At 40.4% G+C, this 23,598-nt stretch overlaps 1 protein-coding gene across 2 annotated transcripts in view; it reads left to right on the top strand.

Moving 5' to 3' along the window:
* Window positions 1-1,404: 1,404 nt before the first annotated feature.
* Window positions 1,405-23,598, top strand: part of LOC100706976 (receptor activity-modifying protein 3) — a 35,438-nt gene continuing 13,244 nt past the window's right edge. Inside the window, exon 1 of one of the 2 annotated variants that reach the window (XM_003459493.5) lies at window positions 1,405-1,799. In XM_003459493.5, coding sequence (XP_003459541.2) covers window positions 1,748-1,799 — 52 coding nt within the window. In that variant the 5' untranslated portion in view covers window positions 1,405-1,747. Of the gene's footprint in view, window positions 1,800-5,343; window positions 5,366-23,598 lie in introns of those variants that run through there. The other variant, XM_005465064.3, reaches the window with a different exon arrangement.

Below are 23,598 nucleotides of genomic sequence, written 5' to 3'. Positions count from 1 at the left end.
TCTGCTGTTTACCTCAGCTCGCAGTATTTGCCCACGTCTATTTACTCTGGAGGAGGCTGTAAATCTTTGTGAAAGGAGTCCCAGTTGATGAGTCAGTGGAGCTCACTTCTATCCAATGACAGTAGCGGTGAGGTGAGCTGTTGAGGATATCCTACATTTTTCTGTAGGTCAAAACTGATATTTTTGCAGCTGTTAGCCTCTGCTAGCTGCTTTTATCCTGCATACATTTTCTTTGAAATAGAGCTAACATTGTTGGACACTTAGCAAACAAACTCTCATTTGATGTGAGAATTAAATCAAACTGGTTGGAGTTTATAATAATGTCACACTATTCAGCTTTACTAGGGTATTAATAAGGTATTAACAAGTGCTTAATTCATCATTGTTATAGCATTAATCTTCCTTCATAAATACAGATATTCTGACTATGATTATTGCTCTCAGTGATGTAGCAGCAGTGATAGCTGCACATGGTGTAACAGTAATAGATGGATAAACATATGTGTATTTATAAATGACATAATAAGGAGGATGTATGTTGCCAGTCTCTAACTGCATACATAAAACAAAAGTAGGCAGATATCCATTTTGACCACTATATTCAACATGGCATCCACAAACTGTGCCTACTCCTATGTATTTTCAATGGATTAATAATAAGCTTATGACAATGCATCAGTTTGTCGGAAGACAGTAATCAGGGTATATTTATGAGTACAATAACTATTTTTTATAGACAAAAAAATTATTTGCTGCACCTTAAGCATGCAAAACAGAGCTGATGATAGACCGTAACAGTTAACTACAGAGCAATGACAATACTCTACCCTAATTCAACTGATAAACTGGCTGATCCACTTTGTTAAATAGACTAAATGGGGGGAGGGCTGAAAGGGCTTCCCCTCAAAATCCTTTAAATCCAAACACAATCAGGACATGTTTAATTTGAATTTGAGTGCGCTCAGCTGTTGCGTAATCTTAATGTTACACAAGGCTTTAATCATTTTCTGTTGTTAATCCAGGCAGACTGATTGAGGGTGCAGTGTGAAAAGAAACCACACGAGGTCAGTATTGCTTCATCGAAAAAAAAGTTTGGGTCGCTGTCACCTAAAGTGGAGCAACATTTAGACCATCGTAACTACACGATAATTAAAACGTACAAATATAATTATTTCGTTTCATTTGAAAAGACTATGAAAGCTCTTTTAAGACGAATTATGTGAGCATGTGTTCAAATACAGAATAGGCCTGTTATTGGAGGTTATTGGTGGTGGGGGGGTGACCTGTTTTTATTTGCTCCTGATGAATCCTTATTATGTCATTTACATATCAACTACAATTCCGCGTCTCACTTTTAAATGTCTCCAGCCGCCTGCTGAGAATTAATTGGTAAACACTATGTGATCCGGTGTGACTGCGCCCCCTCCCCTCCCCTCCCTCCTGAGGATGCAGGACGGGTTTACGGTCCTGAGCTCTGACTCCTGACGGCACAGAGAAGCTCCGCGATCATCACGAGGACAGTCCATAATCGCGCTCTGGCATCCGATTTCTTTCTTTTCATTTATTTTCCTTTTTCTTCGTTTTTTGGCGTCTTTTCTTCCCCCCTTTAAAAAACACCCTCCTTCTCTGACAGCATGATGGAACACGCTCTTTTGGGATAATTTCAAGTATGGATCGCTTTAAATGTACATTTCCGCGGAGCTGCAGCTGAGCTTTCATTCAAGTCTGACTGGATTCTCGCAGCGTGATGGATATAAATGAGTTCGCGGTGCTGAAACTTTTTGTTGTTGGGGTTTTAAGTGAGTATTTGATTGGCTGCTTTTATTTAACTATCACTGAAATCTCCTCGTTCTGTCTGTAATAGAAATTGCTTCACATAAAAACAGCTCTTTGCAGCCAGAGTTGTTTTCCATGTATCTTCATATATGCGCACTGGAGCAGGATGCCATTCTCTGATTCCGTGCTGCACATTTACATCTGCAAATGCAAATGCCCCTGCTTTGGTCTGTTGTATTAATGCGCTCCTCTGCACTGCCCAGCTGCAGAGCGCACACAGTCGTGTTTCTAGGAAGTGTCAGGAACATCTATCATATCTCATAACTCATGCACTGAAGGGAGGATAAGCAGTGTTGTATCATGGCATCATGCCCCAGTGGACAGACCTGACCTATATATCAGGGCCAGTGGGTTTTTTTTTTTGGTTTTTTTTCTGGTACAAGAGTAAAATCATGTATGAAATCAGGTTTCTGTGGGGTGCCAGATGTAGATGTTCTGATGGATGGGTTGTGTTTTGCTCTGTATTGACAGAATGCTCAGTTTTAACTTGAACCTCAATAACCTGCTCTTGTGACTCTGAGCCATTTTAACAGCCTATATCCAAAGCACCATCAAAATCAGGGAGGTGTAATCCACACAATGACTCGGTGATGAAGAGGAGTTCAGTTGCAGAGACTCTTTCCACGATCTATTGAGCTGTTATATTGTTTTGGCACCACCTTGACACTCACTGAAAATACCCAGCTTACCCAGGTTTTGATTTTTAAGGACTTCTTTTGTAGTAGCTACCTCTGTACACCTGAGGTGGATAAATGAAAAAGGCCGTGTCTAACACACTGCAGAAAGTTTTTTTTAGTGGCATTTTAATGCCAGTTAAGCTTGCTGTATGCTGGAGGATGTGGTCAGTGTCTTGCCAGGACCTTCAGCCCACAGTCCCCTGGACCTCTGCCATGTAACAGCTGTCAGCGCTGTAAGGCCAAGCAAAACTTAGATGGACATTTTCTGACATGATCGTCCTTCCAAAATTCCCAGTCTGTTGCAATAAAAAGCCAAAGAAAAATAAATATTATTATGCATGTACTCAGACTGGAGAGATGGCGGAATAGCTGCAGATGCTGCTACAACAAGTTATATTCCCATGACGTAAGGACGCACAGCAGCGGTTTCCTGTGACACCTCTTGTCTGCACCAAAAGATTTTCCCATCAAGCTCCCTATTAGGGAGAGAAACCAGATGCGTTCAAAGAAAACCCGAACACACCGCACTGAGTCCCCACCAATCGTTTTCTTTTAGTGGAAGTCTGGCGTATTGGGTGCAGCTGAAAGTAGAGGAGAGGGTCCCCATCTGTGCTGCAGAAAGAGAGTGATTCCCCCTGACTGTGAGGCATCTGCTAAGCCCAGTAAACAGTTATTCATACTTTCTGACAGCGAGGGGAAAAAGCCCCGGGGCCCCTCTGTTTCAGCACCATGTGAAGAAGAAGAAACGAAAAAACCCCAATGCTGTGAAAATGTGTTTTAAAGCTCTTTTAAAATGCTATTCATAGACCTGCTGGGAGATTATAGCATGGAGCTCTTTTTTAATGCATGCGGCTACCGTTTTTTCCCCCATGTGGATGTTACTATATATAGAGGTCTTATCATCTAGACGAGGCAGACATTCGCTGCAGTTTAGGAATCAAGAGAAGTCATTTGTTTAATGCTGACTGCTGAAGTTGGAGTAAATAATGAATAAAGGAAAATGCAACTTAAGGCAAAAGAAGAAGAAGCATTTTTTCATTTGAGTGTTTTCTCACCGTTTACTGTCAGGGAACCAACAATAACCATGTTTTTACAGGCTCCCTCAGCTCTAGCTCACACTATCTTTGAACATTTTACTAGTGCAAAACTGATGTGACACAACAAATAAATGCCACTGCCACTGGTCAGTGTCATCAAGCGTGGTGGCAGTCAACTTAGACCAGGCTTAGGCTGAGATATTTGTTTCATCCCTGGGGTGAATAAAAAAAAAAAAATTAAGCTTGTTTTTGTTTTCTTGTCAACATATTTCACAAAAAGCCAAAGCCAGCTGTTGGATTTAAGTTGACTTGAATGATTTTTGAAAATGATGTGCTGTGGTTAAAGCCACTTCACCGTGGTGAAACTGGTCCCAGAAGCTAAGCAGCGTTGGGCCTGGTTAGTACTAGGATTGGAGACAGCCTGGGGATACCAGGTGCTGCAAGCTTGTGGGTGGTTCAGGGGAAGGGAAGCCCTGAGGTGTTTTCCTTCGCAGTGAGAAAGTATGAATGGGGTAGAGCAAGTTGTAAAGTAATTGGAAGGTTGGTAGTTAGAGCCCTGGCTCTGTAGTCTATATGGGGAAGATACTGAAGCATTTGATGTGCATGACTATAAGACAGAGAGCTCTTACAAGTAGAAAAGTACTACATGTGCTTTCATGATTGAGGCATGTTGCATACAGAGTAGAAAAGCACTATATAAGAATCATTTTGTTTACCAATAAAAAACAACCTTTTATTTCTAAAGCTAACTGTGGCTGTTAAAAGCTCACTGGCTTATTTAATATTATGGTATTGCCTTGAAACAAGGTTGTGAAAAAAAAACATGCTTTGAAATATATGCTTTTCACAAGATCCAGTCAATTTAAAAATAATCCTGTGTCCTTAACAGAGATTAATGGCCTCAGGTTTGAGAGTAGCACGCTGGTAGTTTTTCATGTTTTTATGAGATTTGTTAAGAAAAATATCAAACACACGAAAACAGAAGTTCCACTGGAAGTTATAATGATGAGATACCCCACCTGTTCCCACAGGTGAAGTGTCATAATAACTGTCCAACGCTGCAGTCCTCTCCCAGGTTAATCAGACATCTGCGTCATTATACTCAAGAAAGGGGACGTTTGAGTGAAAACCGATGGTGTGAGAAAGCTTTCAGTTTTACTCGTGAACGAGTCGCTGATCCGCTGACGCTGTTACTGCTCAGCTGTAACAGCATGTTTAGAGTGTTATTAATCTTTCAGATGCCTGTTAAAGTTTCATGCACCATGAGGGGCTTGAACTTTGTCTCCCCGCTCATCCTGCTCATATCAAAGTCTAATGCCGAGGTCTTCCTGAGTCCGGGCTACTGTGCAGTGTTGCTGATGGATCCATTAGTCATGTCTGTCTCTTAAATGCACAGGATTTACATGTGCATTTAAAAACAAAAAACATTTGGATAATTTTAATGTTATGTGCATTAGTGATTCATAGATGAAACAAATAAACATAGAGGTTATCATGTAGTAAAAATACTGAAATGTTTTCCTTCTCACCGATCTAAATGATGCAGCCTCACAGGACAAACTGCAGGAGTGAGGACTGAAGCTTAATGGAGATGAAGAAAAGCTCGTTGTGCTCTTCGAGGCACAAAAGCTCCTGCAGCTCAAATAATGTGAGGACGCCGCAAACCAGCAGCTCATTAGCTAATATTTACAGCGGCCGTCATTGCTGCTTGTTTCACAGCTACACAGCAAGAGGGCAGAGTTACCTGGAGACCGGACAGAGGGAAGGTTTCCCGTCTGCAGAACCGGCTCTAATGAGCTCGACTGGAAATGGGAAGTAAGCTGAATGTGCAATGATAGACTGACACCAGTTACTGATGCCATGCTTAATGACAATGTGTCACTTTATCCACAGAGGACAAAATGTTTTCAGTCGCCCAGTCACTTATTAAAAATACATACAGTTTATTTCTATAGCACGTTGTTCTGTACAAGTTGTACAAAACATACACTGTGAATAACAGTCACTAAAACGACAAGAAATATAGAGTAAAAATCAAATACAAGTAAACAAGACTGCTCAACTAGAACCTGTAAACTAGTTTTTAACAGTGTTTTAAAGTGATTGAGAGACTGGACAGCTCTTATGTAACACCAGAAAAGCCTCTGACACCTCTGCTTTTAAGCCTGGATCTAGGAATATTTAAGACAAGCTGATTGTAGACCTCAGTACCTCAAGTCACAACTGAGCAAACATCTAAAGGATTACAATAGTCTAATCAAGAGGTAATAAAAGCATGAATTAGTCTCTCAAAGTCATGTTGCTTGGAGGCCTACCTCACCTTACAGAAGAGCCTTTGAAATACACTTGTCTTAACAACAGATCTAATCTGTTCATCAGATTTTAAAGCACAGTGAACAATCACACCAGGGTTTCTTACAACCATGTGGCAGTAAGAGGCTGAGAGGCCTTTCTTAGCTGTCATACCCATCTAACAGGCTGGATTGCTAGAAGTAAATAATTTCTACGTTGGTTTTGTTCAGATTGAGGAAGCTTATCTCCAACCATGACTGTACATCTTTAACAGTTCACCAGAGCCTGAAAGGAAACATGGCTGTTTGCTTGTGTCGAAGCTGTTTGTTTAAATTTCTTCAGCACAGAACGGGGTTTGCAGCAGCTGTGAGAAGGGATCATTCACAAAGCCTGCAAGATCTGCGATGCTGATGATATCACAGACTGTTGTATCGTGCCAGATCTAAGACTTTAGAAAGGGAAGAGACAGTCTAGAAATGATATAGAGGAAGGGGGCTTTGAACAGGGATTGGGTAAAGTTTTAACGTAAATCAAACCTTGTCTTAGAGTAGTTTTGTTGTATTTGTGATCATTTTGGTTACTGCCATTAAACTACTGTGCATTTTGTAGATACAGAGAAAGATTTCAGTCAAAGTCAGCTTCAGGTGTTGCAGAGAGAACTGGACATGTGAAAGACGTCTGATGAAACCCCTCGAGTGCTGCCACTTGAGTCAGAATGAGTTTCAAAATGGCCAAAAAAGAGAAGAAATCTGTGGTTGTGGACGTAGAGCCAAGAAACCTCACAAGACCTCTTCATCTCCCTCCTCATTTCATTTCTACTTGAAGCAAAACCTGGAGAATAAATTATCCCAGGCTTGCGTAACACAAGTCTGCAACAGAGCCCCCGGTGGCTGATTCGCAGCGGTGTGGGGGGTGGGGTTATCTGCCAGCTTCTGACAAGGAAGAAGATTGTGAAATGAAAAGGATGATTTCTCTGATTCTGTCCGACATATTTTAAAACCCTATCCTGACCTTTCCATTTGGAGTCTTGTAGTGTTACTGGAGTCCACAGTTGAGTTTTTCTTGTAGTCAAGAGGAGTTTATTAATATTAATAATGCTGGGGAGGGCTTTGCTTTTAATGTTCAGACCTGCTTAATGTCTGTGCGGTCCCTTAAAGGGCTTTCAGACAGGATGTGACAACGGCGCCGCCGACCTCTGAAGTTATTTCCGACGGTTTGTGCCGCTCAGGCGGTGATGAGTAGGCGATCGGCCAATAGAAACCTGGCACACAAAATGAAGGAAAAGTTTATGGTTTATGTCTAATTTTCCTTAGTTGTTTGATGCAAATTTGTGTCATAGACTGTATATAAATGATAGAAATGAGTGATGGAAGTAACCACTGTAGTGTTGTGGCAAGATTTCCTTATTAAGCAACAAAGGATATTGCTTTTTTTTTTTTTTTTTTTTTCTTTTTTTTACACATTTTACCTTAATTTTACAAAATCAACTCCATACTGTTCTTCATCTAACCCAGAATGTGAGTGGGGATTGAGGCACATGACTGCATTGTAGGTGACTGACAGTTGGTGTCATAAGTCACCCCCTCTGTTAAATGATGGTTGTTCCCAGTGGACATGGAGGGTGTCTCTTCTCTTTCAAACCTCGGATGAGCCGTGAAACCCCAAGTCGCCTTATTGTCGCACTTCTAAATACCTGAAACTTTTAACTGAGACCACAAACTCATTTTCTGCAGTAGTCAGTTAAAAAGAACTCTATGCAATGAGCCATTTTATTTTAAATCAGAGGAGATGCCCCCTTCAGGTCATTAGGCAGAATGCAGGTTTGAAGTACTTCCGCACTAGTGTTACTGATTTAGACTCATTGCAGAGCCAATGATGTAACCTACTTAAGCAGCTAACATTGTTGCTCACATTTACATCTGTGCTGCTGTATTTTGTGTTATTTACCACGAGCCACACATATTTCTTTATTTCCCATCTGGGTCCCCACTCACTGGGAACCTAGGAGGCTATGTTTTGGGTAGGCCACTTTTTTGTCCTTTTCATTTTAACCTCTCTTCCTCCCCTCACCCCCAACCGGTCATGGCAGATGGCTGGACCTCCCTTAATCGGGTTCTGACGAGTTTTGTACGATCTACTGTACAATATAAAGCGCCTTGAGGCGACTGTTGTTGTGATTTGGCGCTATATAAATAAAATTGAATTGAATTGATTGGAATTGAGTTTCTTCCTGTTAAAAGGGAGTTTTCCCTTCCCACTGTCACCAATTGTTTGCTAAAGGGTGGTCATTTGATGGTTGGAGGTTTTTCTGTTATGATTATATTTTCTCATACTGAGACGATGATTGTTATTCTCTCATGGATAAATTCAAAAACTGTAGAAATACACTGGAGGAAACTGAATTGACCAATCACAATAGCTGTGGTTGCACTGGCCCAAGGTGTAGTCACATTTCTTGAGAAGTGGATGTCAAGGCCAGGCAGTAGGTTATGATTTAGGATTTCAGATGGGTTTGCGGATATGATGAAGTTACGGTGCAGATTTCCCACTGACATGTACATCCCCAGTAAAACTTACGTGTGCTCCCAGTATATCTAAAGACTTTAAAGTTTCTTAACTGAGGTACTGAAGTGTGCAGAGTTTTTCACTGATCTAATTGCAGAGTTCAAGGAGAAGTTCTGCACGGTCCTCTGCAGCTCCTCGAGTCAGTTCGCTTTAGTCCTGCTCTACAATGATGGGATTCATTTTTTCAGGCACCAGTTGGCATTAGTACATTTTAAATTCTGGAATTTCCTTCTATTTCCTATATTTTAAGAAATATTTGGTAAGTTTTTAGCTAACAAGAGGACTCCTGAATAATCTGCTCACTAACCCACACACTGGTAGGTTTCACTGAAAAGATGGCATGGCTGAAGCTCTCACACCAAAATAAGAACATCTAAATGCATCTAAATGTAGTGTTTCTAAATCTAACAAATACAGGTGTAATGTGTGGGCACTGGGGCTTTAGCACTGTCACAAGTGATGCAACAGCCAGGCTTTCTTTGGTAAAGTAACATGCAATGGGAACTGTAATGAATAATTATTCGCAGCAGTCAGTTTTATCATTCCTGTGTTTTCAGCACCCAGCAGTCCACTGCATTAAAATTCATTCATAATACATAATTGGTTATTATAAGCTAAGTGGCCAGCTGAATTTGCATGAGTCAGAATTTGATTCGGCTAACTTTTAATTTAACACTTTTGCAGAAGGACTCCTGCACTCGTGCCATCGCTCTCTGAGGTACCGGGTGCTAAGAAAGATGATCATTAAAGGTCTTGGATTCATTAATGCCCTCAGAGCACTCCGGTCTGTGCCGAGCCTCTGACTAAGCCTCGCAATTTAAATTTGTGATAGAGTGACTCCGGGTTTTGCATGACAAACTTTCTCCTTGCTTGTGTTTTCCCCTCTGTGCCTCTTCTGCTGTCCTTTCTCTTTCACCCTCCTGTCTCTCAGGCAGACAGATGAGCATTTTTTTGGCACTGTCCGTGGCAGAGGTCTCTCACGGTCCTGGACAACCAGCTGACAGAAAGAGAGCTTTTTACAGCTGAAGCCCCTTAATATAATCTGTGGGGAATGAGGCTAAATGTTAATCTGGCTTTCTTCAGCACTGTGTAAATCACTGATTGGATGCTGACGTAGCTCGCCACCATGTCACAGCATTTTCTAAAGTACAAGGATTGATGGAGGAATTTAATGTAAAGGGATTTGTCTGGATGTATACATAATTTCCTCACGTCAGATCTCTATTTATCTGTCCAGCTGTATATCCATCCACATCCACATCCTGGATGAGATTTTGGCCACAGTCACCATGGTAATGCAGTTCTCTGCTGTGTTCTGGCTTCTTACTGCAAAGATGGTGCCAAAGGGCTCTAATTAATGGCCAGGACAAGTTGACGTGTTTACCACAGATCTCTGCTCTGTGTGTGTGTGTGTGTGTGTTTGTTTACTGCTGCAGTCCCTCAACAACTTTGGACATTTGAGGGAAAGTGCAACTTTTTTTCCATTCTGACTGAAGGGGAGAGAAAACTGAAGATAAAATGCTCAGTTAGATCGAGCATGAGTGCCTGTTGAGATCTCACCATGGGGCCAGAGATCTCAGATTTGTCACTGAGCCAGTTTTGGACTTTTCTTTGGGAAGAAGAGGTGTTTTTTTTTTTTAGCAAACCTCTGGATTTACAGCTTTGTCTTGTTCTTTGTATCTATGCAACCGTTTGCCGTCTCCAGGCCATTTGACGTTTGTTTCAAACCCGACATAAAGCGGCTGACGTGTCCCGATGGTGTGTAAATCCGTGGTGTGAAGCTGGTTTTGTCTTTTTTCAAATAAGGCGACAGAAAGTGGCTTCAGGCTGTTTGTATCTTTGTAGTTTTGAAATTAAATGCTTGTCTGAGGTTGTAGAGTGAGGAAAAACAGATGGAAGTCTGAATTCTAGTGTGGTTTTTACAGTTGAAGAAGAGCAGTTGTGCTGATTCTGCGTGTTCCCAGATTTTTTTAATCATCACATCCATCTTCCCATCAGCATCCATCCATAACCAGCAACTGATGATCTGTGTAAGAGCACAACTCTTAATGCTCATGTAAGCTGAAAATAAAGCATTTGAAGTATATCTGCACTCAAAAATATCCTTCACCCTCAACACACATGGAGCAATACTTCTGAGTAAAATGCAGTTGAGCTATATAAACTCAAAAAAATAATCATTAAGGAAAACGCACTTGATATAAACCTAATTTATTACCAACCAATTACATTTCATTTGACTAGATTCCATAAAATGTAACATTTTACAGCGTACTTATGTATGAAAATTAAATGGAAACGTTATATGTAATCAAACAGCTAAACTCAGCACTTTGGGCATAACTTTTATTTTAGTCTCGAACTCTGTTACAGTAACTTTGTATGATTTACAGCTCATTGAGTTCAGTTTTAATAATACAAAGAAAACCTCCGACAATCAAATGACACTCTCTGAGGAAGCACTTAGTGACAGTGGGAAGGAAAAACTCCAGATCTGTGTGACAACCATATTAAGAATATCTTCATCATAAATGACATCACAAATATCGAAGAGGAGGATAACCTGTCGATCCGTGGTGTGTTTGGATTCATCTGAAGCTTCAGTGTTCGTCTCAGTGGATTTATCGTACATTCACTGACCTCACTATTTGAAACTTTGTTTAATGTGAGCATCCACAATTGTCACCGTGTATGTATGGCAGAAAATGAGGAAAAGCGCAGTTGGTCCACTTTAAATGAAAGTGCTTCATTTAGATACTCCCCGACAGACAGAAATGTCGAATGCTCGGCGCTCCCACAAACAAGCCGTGATAGCTCATCGACAGATTGCCCCCATAGGGGCCCGTTTTCTGCTGAAGCCTGGCTGTAATTTTCCTCTCCACATGGTAAATGGACTGCATTTATATAGAGTCGTTATCCCGGAAGCCCATTGCAGTGTCTCACATTCACCCATGACATGCTGCTCCACCACCTCAACTGCTGGCGCCCTACATTTATACAAACAGTATAATGGGAAGGGTAAGAAGAGCATTTATCTGCGGAAAATCCCTTGTCATGGTTTCTCTCTTCTCCACCGCTGGTATTTTATTTCTGTCTGTCTCCGTCGTGGCCATCCAGTAGTCCCCCTCTTCTCCTCCTCATCTTCCTGCTTTTGTTTGCCAAGTACCCAGAGTTCCTCTGTGTCTTGCACATCTGTCTCATTCTCCAGTCTCGTCTTCCTCTCCCTCCTGCCTGACCCTCAGATCCCCCCAGAGGGAAGACTCCACTCTTGATAGAAACAGCCTGGACACTTCTTCTCAAGCCTAAACGGGGTCATGGTGGGAGCAGAGAAACAGCTTGTGTTGTTAGACCAATTATTTATACCTTCTGTAAACAGTCTCACCAAGAGTGGAAGCATTCTGGCTTGTTTTCTCACCCATGTAGTGCTGTCCAGTCATGGCTTGAAGTGGGTGTGAATCACGGGTCAGTTTCGGAAAGTTACAAAAATGATGGATGGATATTTGGATGGGAGTTTCCATAACTCCATCAGTTTCCATTAGTTAGGGGAAACAGTTCAGACCCGTTAGGAGAGCGGAAACCCCCCCTGGGTTTAATCTGTACTGAAGTGAAGAAGCAGTTATAGCCTAAGAGAGATGATTTTTAAGACTGATATCCATATTTGTTAATTTAAAAATCTAATATTACAAGATATTGACCAATATTTTCTTTTTTGTCATATACAATAAACATACACAGATTTTCTCAACATTTATAATGTTTTATTCACTGGTTTAAGCTCGCCAGAATCTGCTCGGATCAGCTGGTTATCCTGTTTGTGCCAAATACCTGTTTCCAACAGGTTGCTTAGTGCCCTCTGGTGGTAAAAGGTGTTGTTGATGCATATTTTTGTTTTTACAGTCATTCTCTTCTTTGCTTATTAAATTTTTATTTATCGTCTGTTATAAATGCCCAACCAGCAAAGCTAATATTGGCTGATAAAATCAGTTAAATGGGTCAGGCTCTAATAGTATTACTTTCTAATCTTTACTCTTGTTTAATTTTAGCCATGAAAAACCAGTTTGGGATCCAGAAAGAAACGGTGCCAACGTTAGAACAATCACCTCCCTCCAAATTTACCTCCTTTGTTCCTTTTCAAACTCCCCAATGGTTTTTTTCTGCCAACGTCTCTATTGTTTAGTCTCCTTCACAGAGTCCCTGAATTAATTTCTGTTTGCCTCACCTGGCACTTCAGCTGGTAGGTGCATAATAATCACTCAGCAGTCCGTCACTCTGGCTGTGCCTCACTGTAAATCCCTAAGGCTTGTTCCAATGGGGGCTGAGTGAGAATAGAAACTGATCACCATTTTTTGCAATTTCACTTCTGTCATCTCGGTGTAAAATGATTTCCTTTGTCTCGGAGAGAAATGGCTTTCCAAAGCAAGCTGAATCCATAAAAAAGTCACATTGTGTGTCTGCCAGGTGCGTCTCTTGGGAGTTAGGGCATTTTCAGATCTGCAATAAACATCTGAAGCTTTTCATCAATGCTGAGCCTTCTGCAACAGCAGCAGCAGCAGCAGCTGGCTTCTATGGTTGACTGCTGAGAAATCCAGATTTATTTTTCTTTAGAAGGAACCCTCCTGTCATTGACAGATGCCACGTTGTGCTTTGAGCGATGTCTCCAAATTTGGCGACAATATTTGATGGATTTGAGTTCATAATTTCAAACGAGAATTTTCAAACTAGCTGCAACAGAGTTAATGCTCAAGTTATTAATTAACGAGGAAGAGCGGAAGCCTAAAGCGGAAAAAGTTAAGAGACATATGGCAGGTAGTCTGGAGTGGACAACAACAGCTGTGCCATCTACTGATTTTCTGAGTTAGGAGTTTATGCTGGCAACCTCTGAGTTCCCTTTAAGAGAACATGTAATTATAACGTTTAGAGCTCAAACAGGTCATGTGGCTCAAACTGTGTATAATGTCATATTAATAGACCAACAGACAATTATCACTGTCAACTCTATGGATGTGTGGCCAGCAGGTTCAGCTTTTTCAGTTTTATCAATTTTATTATTTATATAGCACCAAATCACAACAACAGTCGCCTCGAGGCAATTGTGAGGTTTTTTTTTTTCTAATTAGAAATCCTTGAATAAACATGTTTGAAAACAGTCCCTTGTTTTCATATGGGACAATTTTAAACAGAAAATGAATGTGGAAATACTTAAAATATCAGCCAGTCGAGGTCAACTTTTAGTGTGAAGGTCACCACCGATGCAGAACGCCGTCTGTGAAATTTCCAGCGGTGAGAGTAAAATGCATTTGGGAGGCTAACAATGAAATATTGAAAAATCTGCACTGTATAATAAATGAGTGACAAATAAAAAAGGACCTTGGCACAGAATTGAATCCGCACTACAAATAAATATGTACTCTGAACTTCTTAATGAAATCTGGAAAAAACAAAGCTAGTGGAGGAACCATAAACTCTCTGTGTCTGCTATAAAAGGCCAGTTTCTCAGACAGAGCACGCACTGAGCAAAATCGATACAGGATTTACTGTTTTACAGTTTATTCCAGGGATCACACAATGGAGCGCCAAAAGAAACTCACCAGGACAGTTTTTCTTTTTGGCCTTTTCTTTTGGAGTTTTTTGCGGTGTAACTTCACATGACCCAAACAGGTCGGCCTTTCTATCACAACAACATCCTCCCGTTGCCTTTTTGTTCGATCAGTACCCCACAATTACCACTGCACTCCAGCTGCCTGTTAGAAGGTCACACAGCTCCAGTGATAATAAGAATGATTGACAGCGTGTCTGTCTGTGTGTCACAGTTATTACTGCTGGAAAGGGCTCGGGAAATCAATGTTAATGAATTACAAATTCTGGTTTCTGCTCTAAGAGTGCCAGTTCAGCATTAATTTCAGGAAGAAGGAGAAGTATTTCTGGCACATTGGCTTTAGTATCATAAAATTTTTTATCACAGTCGAAAAGCCAATTGTTGGGGGAAGCTTTCTGGAAACCAAAGGGAAACAACCAATGTGTGGGTAACCTTCTGAGTCAAAGAGAAAATAAACTAAATCAGGAAAGAGGGTTGGAGATAAGTAGCAACATCCTCTTGGCAGAAACACATTTGAGGCTACTAATCATCTCAATCTGTTTGTGCCCCAAGTTTTGTTTGACTATAGGAAGGATCCAAAGGTCTCAGAATTCATTCAACAATAATGGGAGCAAATGTTACCTAAAGCATTAGACAGAAATCCCCGTTCCATCCATTTGCTCAGGGTTTGCTCAAATCTCAGCTCATTTCTGGCTTTCACTTTAAGATTGCTTCTGCTTCTGCTGTAGTTAAAAAGCTTTCTATTTAAGTGAAGGAAAAGCTATCACCTCCTCAGCTGTCTCGGTGACCTTGGCATGATAACCTCAGTCACTGTTTGAGAAGCTGTGAACTCTCCTGGATCTTAGCACAGAAGGAAGACCAAACAGGGAAGAAGGATTTCCTAAAAACAGGTGGCTTTAATTTTGGACCATCTTGGTAAACACTACTGCTTTACCTCCTCCCCCAACCCCAATTAACTTTTGATTTTTGCCAAATTTGTTTCTACACTGATTATAATTTAAAGAAAAATCAGAAAATAACTGTTTTCACAGATCTCTGGTCTTAAAATAATAATAATAAAAGAAATCCAGTAACCTCTTGCTTCTTCCTTAGAAGTCACAGCAAACTAAACAGACATTTTCCTTCTGAGGGTTATCCACTCATTGATCTAGCTTGCATCAGTTGTTTTTCCTGCAGCTGGTGAACACAGGGGGGCGGCATGCCTTGAAAAGCCAAAAAGTGAGAGATCTTCAAAGTCTCTTCATATAGTAGAGAGGGTGCAAACATCATTCAGTCATGCATACTAAATGGTGTTTGCAGATAAGAATAAGACTCAAAATTATTCAGACACGCAGATTTTACTTGGTTCACCTCATCTGCCTTTAGATTTTTTCCCCCAGAAACACTGAAAGGGTTTTCACTGTGTTTTACAGCACTCAGCATCAGAAGCAGCTCTTAAATTGAACAACTTAATACTGTGTGAGTTTGGGTGTGAATTTGTCTGAAATCTTTTGCTGAGTTGGTTTAAAGCAGGGAAGTTGGGAATTGATTAGCCAGCAAATCAATACATCTAGTTTATTGTTGAAGGGCATACCTCAGGGTTCTATTGTAGGCCTATTATAATTAGCATATACATATATAATCTTTCAAGTATACTTCCAGCTGTGTGCTTTTGTCCAATCTTATTTAAAAAAAAAAAATATTTTGGGGCTTTTTTTCCCTTTTGGACAGGTACAGTGAAGAGAAAAACATGCGGCAAAGGGCTGGGAGTTTAACTCCAACCCGGGCCGGCTGCTCTCAGCCATTCGGCATATAGTTGTCTGCTCATCCCACTGAGCTAAACCGGCACACTCCTGTCCAATCTTGTTTAACCCAAGTTAATTGTGCAAAAATCCCCATCTTTGGTTGGCCAAGGCGCATTTCACTTCTGTTTTCATTGCTTTTAGTCACCCTTTGTCCTGTCTTTCCCCTCTTCCTCTACATCTATCTTTACAAACCTCAGCATTTCGAACCATTTATCTGCATGGAAAGACAGGGGAGGCATCTTGCAGTAGATAGAGAGCATGACAAAGAGGACTCATGATTTGTTTCCCTTTTAAATTTCTCTGATGAGATAAAAAAAACAAAAAAAACAAAAGAAAAACAGGACACAATATAGCTGCAGGCATAGATACAGAGTCAGACAAGGCTTCCCTAATTTCCTGTTTAGGATGCATTATTTAATCTTTCCCTGTGTTCAAACTAACAGAAAGTTTTTTGTCATGTCATGAAATTAATCTAATTATATCCTCAAAAAAACTCATTACCTTTCTGCCCCAGTGATAATGATGAGGGGGAACTAAAATAAGGCCCTGATTTTTTTAAAATCCCTATCACTTCCGCCTATGCTTTAAATCTTTCTGGACAGTTTTGGCAGCTCATCTACTTTACTTCATCTTCTATTTCTTCTCACCTATATTTATCTAATTTAACAGATAGTAGATGACAGCGTAGACAGAGCCAACCAATGCTCAGCTGGAGTGCTGTCAACCACCACCTGCTAACACTTCGATTTATTTCTCTCACACTTCAAAATAACTCAGCTTTGCCTGCATAATTTACTCTCTTAATGCTGTTTTAATGTAGTTGCTTTTTGGTTTGGTTTGAGAGGAGGAGGTAAAAAAAGGATAGAAAAGCAGCTGAAACTGTGATGGCAAAACAAGTATTTAATGATCATTGCTTATAACATTAAGTTAAAGAAAGGAAAGCTAATAATTGCATCCTGTTAGCATTTTGCTAATTTAAACCCCCACATGCAGAGAATTTAATGAATATTCTGCCTTATGGCTAATTCCTTTGGTTGTACAATGAGGAACATGCTCAGACTTAATTATCCCAGATTTATTACATTTATGTTTGGTGCCTGTGTCTTTTCAGCTAGTTGGTTAGTATTAGCTATAAATAACAGCTTTGCTGCATTTCCAAATTAAAGGGGCAGTAAATGAAACTGTGTCCACTCCTTTATTTTCACATTAGTTTGTTAGTCCACTTGTGACTTAAAAGCATCTCTTGACTGTAGCCAGTAAGAATAAAGCATGCAGTGACCTGCTGGGGTGGATTGGCTGGAAGCTAACTGGGTCTGAGGCCTACAGTGAACAAGACTTTGAAGAGACATGCCAGAGGTGAAGTAGTGACTCACTGTAATGAGCGAGAGGAGAGATTTATTTTCAAGTAGTGAACAACAGAAATGCATGACCGATATTAATTAGTGATATGAAGCTAATTGCTTAAAGCATGTTCATGTCACGTTAATAGAAACGTGAAGCAAGTGAGGTGAGGAACAAATTTAAAAAATATTCAGGTGAAGTGAATTGTGTGAGTTGCTGAATCAGTTGAAACACTCAAAGATGGTATACTACAAAGGTATACTACTTGAATGTTGAATGAATTTGTTGCTTTCCACATGGTTTACTGTTAGCTTGATAGCATTTAGCAGTTTAGCAAACCGGCTGAGGTGCTCTGCAGACAATGCTGTCAGATGGCTGTGTAGCTTTATTGCACTTAGTAAACAGTTTATCCTGGTAGACTACCACTAATCTATGTCTGCTTTACTTCCCCAAGTTAATAGGTGAAAAAACCCATTTATCACTCCACGTGTTCATTGATTTTAAAGGCACAGTGTGTAAAATCTTAGCTGTAGATGTCAGTAGGTTGCAATCAAATGAATTCTGTTTTCTGCATAATCCTATCTATGGTGGCCGCTGTAGGACAAACAACGCTGACTGCCGTTCGGTAAATGGCCTGCATTTGTATAGCGCTTTACTTAGTCCCTAAGGACCCCAAAGCGCTTTACACTACATTCAGTCATTCACACACAGGCAATGGCAAGCTACATTGTAGCCACAGCTGCCCTGGGGCGCACTGACAGAGGCAAGGCTGCCGGACACTGGCGCCACCAGACCCTCTGACCACCACCAGTAGGCAAACATGGGGTTAGTATCTTTCCCAAGGATATTTGTCATGCAGCCAGGAGGCAGCCTGGGATCAAACCACCGACCTTTTGATTAGTGGCTGACCTGCTCTGCCACCTGAGCTACAGCCACGTTCAGTGGTGAATGTAGACTTCTAGTCCACTGTTGTTTACATCTCTCTCAATGTGTGTGCACATCTATTTACTCTGGAGGAGGCTGTAAAACTTTGTGAAAGGAGTTTGATACAAGCCGGCGAGTCAGTGAAGCTGTGATTTCAGTTCAGGAGATGAAGCTTGAGGTAGAAGAGGAGGAAGAGGATGAGGTGGAAATCAGGGAGCAGAAACAGCAGTGTTGGGGGAAGAGGCAGATGAAGAGGAGGAGGAGAAAGCCATAATAAGAAAGAAATGATGAAAATATATAAATGTATAAATGTTAAATGGTCATACTTTGATCTTTAAATGAAAACATGATTTATAAAGACACTACACATGTGGCCGTACTCTAGATACATAGATAAAACACGATTAGGCAGAACAGCGTTGTCCACCTCGGGCTCTGTATTCAAGATGGCGGCTTCTGGAATACAGCTTCCACAAACTGGCGCCTGCTCCTATGTATTTTTAATGCACTCATTCGAAGTTTATGAGAATGCATCAACTTGTAGGAAGATGCAGAAGTGAAACTTTAAAATGACTTACTGGACCTTTAAGGATGTAACTGCCTATTTTAGTTGTAACTGTGACAAAGTACAGCTTTGCTTTATACTCTGTAATTCTTTGACCGTATTGATGTGATTATATTGTGATGAACTGTGTCTGATCTTTGACCAGCTCCATCCACAGCAACCAGGAAAGGCCTCATTAGCATACAAGTGTGTGTGTGCCACTTGTCCTGACAAGCTGGCTCTCATCAGCAGCAGTTGTGAACCTCAGTGAAGTGCAACCTGAAGGGTTGATGAATGGGGTGAAAACAGGGAAGCGGCTGGTTGAGTGAATGAATGCATTACTATCATTGCATGTGTGACTGATGAGACATTTAACGATTTGATTGTCTGTAATGAGAGGCTGTGAATAAATGAATTAATGAGAAATAGATTTCTGCTCAAATGTTCCATTTGCATGTATGATGAACACAGGCTGTCAGACATACGAGGTTCACAGCTCAGGTCCTTCAGTTTCACACGGTTTCAGAGTCAGAATAGTCTTCACTGCCAATAAAGTCCATTCTGTAACAGCAAACTGAAAAGACAGTCTGTTACACTCTACATCTCACAGCCAGTACAGTATTTTGTATTTTGCATTGCTGCTATTTATCCCCTCTGCAGAGGTGGAGAAGAACCCGTTGGTATGCTTCACTTCCAATTTGTTTTTCAAAGTCTGCACTTTTCTACACCTGTGCCCAACTGCTCCACAGAGTCATGTGCATTCAAATTTTAAAAATTCAATGTTGTTGGCTTAAATAATTAGTGACTAATTAAAATGAGTCACTGCTTTACGGCTCAGTTTAGCATCTGTTAGCTAATTGTTTTCACTAAAAACGCTCTCATCAACCTGCCTGCCCCGCATCAAGCAGGTGAATAAAATGGGGCATTAAGCTGCTAAAGGAAGAAATATTAGGTTTAGATGAGAAGCAGCTTATTAGTTTATGCTCTACTTAAACTAAAAAGCTGACAGCAGTCTTGATTCCTATTACCCAAAATGTAATATGGAACTTTTTAAAACTCATCAGCTGGCTCCAAAATGCAGCTAATATTGCTGTGTGGTCTGTTTTGCTGCAAATGAGTTGTTCCCAAACAAGTAATAAAAATCTTGGGAGGGTTGCTCAAAGCCACTCTGGCAGTTTTTCATCTGCCTTTTAAATCTAATATTGAGTTTGTTTATCTGTCAAACGCCAGGATGAGATATTCACTAAGCTGCTATAATTCATAATCACGAATCATTACATAACATCCAAATCTCTCATGCACACATGTAGTCATGATGCCAATTCTCCTGTGTTTCCAGTTCATAAAGCTGATAGAGGGGATTTACTCTCAGACCTTCTCCTGCTGTTACCCTGAGCACTAACTGAAGGGAGACCTGCTGTTAGGTTGTTGGTTGCAGGTTCATCAGATCCTCCATCCAGCTTGAATTTCTTAATAACTCAGAAGTTAGTCTGGACTTCCCTTTGGCTTATTTGACAGCGGCATGTACAAATGATGTTATGGAAATGAGAAGAACACCTGCATGTGTGCAAACTAATGTCAGCTTACTGAAGCAGTCTTAAATGAAGCAGAGGCACTCCATCCTGTAGTGTGTATTTGGTCCTGTCTCCTTTTTTCCTTCTCTTTCACTTCATCCACCGGCAGCTCACATGGCTGCCCCTCCCTGAGCCAGGTTTCTGTTTCATTTTCACTCTTATATTGTGGGGTCTTCCTTGAGGTGGCTTGAAGCATTATATTAAAAACTGGAATAATCAAATGAGTAAACCTGCATAGATTTACAATATTACAGACTATTACTCAATCAATAAGTGAGTAAAATTAGCAGTGGTCTACCAAAACATTTTCATACCCATTTACATGGCTTCTGCCAGTAATTGCCGTCCACTTCAGGTATGAGGATTTGAAGCAGATTGATTAATGCGGAAGTCCACTGGTTTCCAAAGTGTTCTCATCCCAGATAATCAAATACTACCCTTCTGTCACACTGCAGGCACCGCAGGCCTGGAAGCAGCAGCCGTGACAATATGGGGCAATTGTCGATATTGGATATGGGGATCGGAGGGATAGTGGAGGAGTCAATTTGTTTGCAGTTCATTGTTACTCGTCTCGTTATTGTTTTTTTGTTTTCATTTCGCTGGTTGGATTTATTCACCAAGCAATTTGATTAAGTTTGAGTTAAGCAGGTTGACGCTTCACAATAACGTGTATGTTATTGTGCATGTTGGAAAATGTAACTTTCCGAGTGGTTTTAAGTGTGACTCGAACACAGAGCTCATATGTGTTATGAGGGATACTTGAGTTTGCTGCACAGCAGATTATGTACTCTATGTATTTATGTTGAGTGTTATACAAAGAATGTTATTTTTAGGATGTGCCGGCATGGTGGGAATAATGAAATGCAAGAGGAGACCTGTGGGAACATGAGGGCTGAAAGCCAAGCTTTGAAATCAGAGAGGGGAAGTTTCAAAGAGTTTTTATTGCACTCTGTGCATATTATTTGATTTGATGTATTGATCTGTAGACATAAAGGAGTTGCTTGGTGAACTGATGGCTTGGAGGATGATGAAAAATGATTTTCTGTCTCTGTTTGCAACTGTACACTTCTCTAATTTTCTTTTAAAAGTGATGGACTTGACTGGCATTAGCTGGGGGATTATTGGCCAGAGTCTGTGGCTGTGTTTGGTTCCAGTCTGAGAAATCTGGGAGTGACAGTCCAGTGAGCTGTTACGACTTAGAGCCCCCCACCCCCGCCTTTTTTTCCCCCTAGATGTGGGGAATCTTTCTGTCTTTAAAAATCTTGACTTGAATGTCTTTATTGCATCTTTTACTCTTATTATGTTAATGAAACATCTCCAAAGGAGGCTGAGTTTTGTTTTTTGAACATTTTTGTTGAGAACCTTTTCAAGGCTTTTTGGGAAATCTCTAGAGTGGAAGCAGAGAAGAATGTTAAGGAAAATATTACCCTGGCAGTGAAGGTCGCACATATTAAACAATTTTTGATGGATTTGAAAAAAAGAAAAGAAAAGAAGTATTACTCTAACGAAACTCCACCAATAAATCAGTTTTAAAAAATCCAGACCTGCTGTTGAGTGCACCTCATACGGCCATAAAAGTGTCATCACAGTGCAGCTCAACTTTAACCTGTAGGTGTCGGTAATGTGAGAATTTGCCATAAAACACTGCTGTGTGCTCAGAACTACCTGCAGAAACATTTTCATTAAATATTCTGCTAACTGGACCCTGCAGATGTATCCATTTTTAAGGTGCTAACTACAGTATTTAAAAAGAACAAACACACAAGGAAAAAAAACCTGACAATCCCACAAATCTGAATATCCTTACATGCTCAAACATAGCAGTTTCTATATTTAGCATGCTAACTTGGTAACAGTCTTTTCCCTCCGGGGTGTCTCTTAAACTGATCCACTGCTTTGTAAGCAGGACACTTCAAAGGGAGCTGTGACTTCCTGCGCAGCAGCATGTTTAGCTTTGGTCATTCCTCATGCCGCTGGAGTAAAAATGGGCTGCCCTGTGCAGGATTCTGAATCGGGAAGTCACAGGATGAAAAAAAAAGAGAAGGAAGGGAAATAGAAGTTTATCCCTTGTGCACTATTGTACTGCAGGGTGTCACTGAGATACCTGCCTTCAGATGTTAGTTTGCATTTGTCTCTGCTTGTTTTTGTCTTTTGTCTTTAAGACTTCTGGAAATTCACTGAAAGACTGAGAAAAAATAAATATGAAGAACACCAAAAAGAAAACCAATAGTGTAGAATATCGTCCAAAGCTTGGTTTGGCCTTTAAAAAAGATCACGTGGATAGATGGAGATGATCTCGAGTCTGTTAATCGAGTCAGCTAATCCAATGTAAAGTGAAACATAAAATAGATTTTAAAGGAAATGTCAAGATAGTGGGATCATTGCTAATAAAGCGATATAATATCCACGTGTATTGAGTATAAGATCATTAGGTTAAGATTAGAAAATGATAATAGGTTTCTTTAATTAAGGAAAAGTCATTGGAGCACAAATATGAAAACAATCAATTGTGGAGGAGAATTAAGAAAATAAGAGTGCGTGTGAAGATTTGTTTGCTTTCACTGCTGACTTACTGTTATGCTTGATGTGCAGTAAATGTGGAAAGATGTTCCAAGAACAGCGAGATATCTCTGTGTTTACAGGCCTGAACTTCTATGTGTTACTAAAGTATGCTCAGTTTAATATGAGTCATTTGCACAAGTACAGCTAGTACTCACAACGACCTGCACATCTTTATAGCCACCATGTTTTAGAGCGGGCTTACACATCATATTAGATTTATTTCCCCTGTTTCTCTCCTTGTCATTCTAGCACCTCTGTAGCTTAGTGATTAACATATTTGTGTAACACAAAAAAGACTCCCAGTTCAAGACTGTGAGGAAACACAAACCGAGAGACTTGCATCAGTCTTGTATAAAAAGCTGTGTGAAATCGATTGCCTTGCAAATCAAGGTGCAACTAAGAGAAGCTTTCTTACTTTTTACCATAAATGCAAGAAAACATTGTGTTGTTGTAATGAAAATGTGGCTGCTCACCCAACTCTAGAGTAGTCATGTGGTTAAAAACTGTAATGTTTACACCTGGTAGTTTAATATATACCTAACAGGCTGTCTCATATATGAATACAGAACTTTGGTTAAAAATGATTCTATTCATAGTAAAAGCTGCTGACCTCTGACCTCTGCCTTGGACATAGCCACTTATAGGAGCCTGATGTGGGTGTACGAAGTCAAGCCCTTCGTACACCCACCATCCACCCCAACCACCTCTTCAAATAAGTTGGTCCTGACACTCAATATGTTTCCTTCAAAACTTTGAAAAGGTGAGACTGATAACTGTTAGAGACTGGTTCAAAAGTGCTAAAAAATATTAACAAGTGCTATGATGACCTTATCATAGAGTCCGGGCCACATGCTCTGTAGCAAAAA

Source organism: Oreochromis niloticus, linkage group LG9 (assembly GCF_001858045.2).
Source record: "Oreochromis niloticus isolate F11D_XX linkage group LG9, O_niloticus_UMD_NMBU, whole genome shotgun sequence".
NCBI lineage: Eukaryota > Metazoa > Chordata > Actinopteri > Cichliformes > Cichlidae > Oreochromis > Oreochromis niloticus.
The sequence above is the reverse complement of the archived record's forward strand: the minus strand, read 5'-3'. Positions and strand labels throughout refer to the sequence as shown.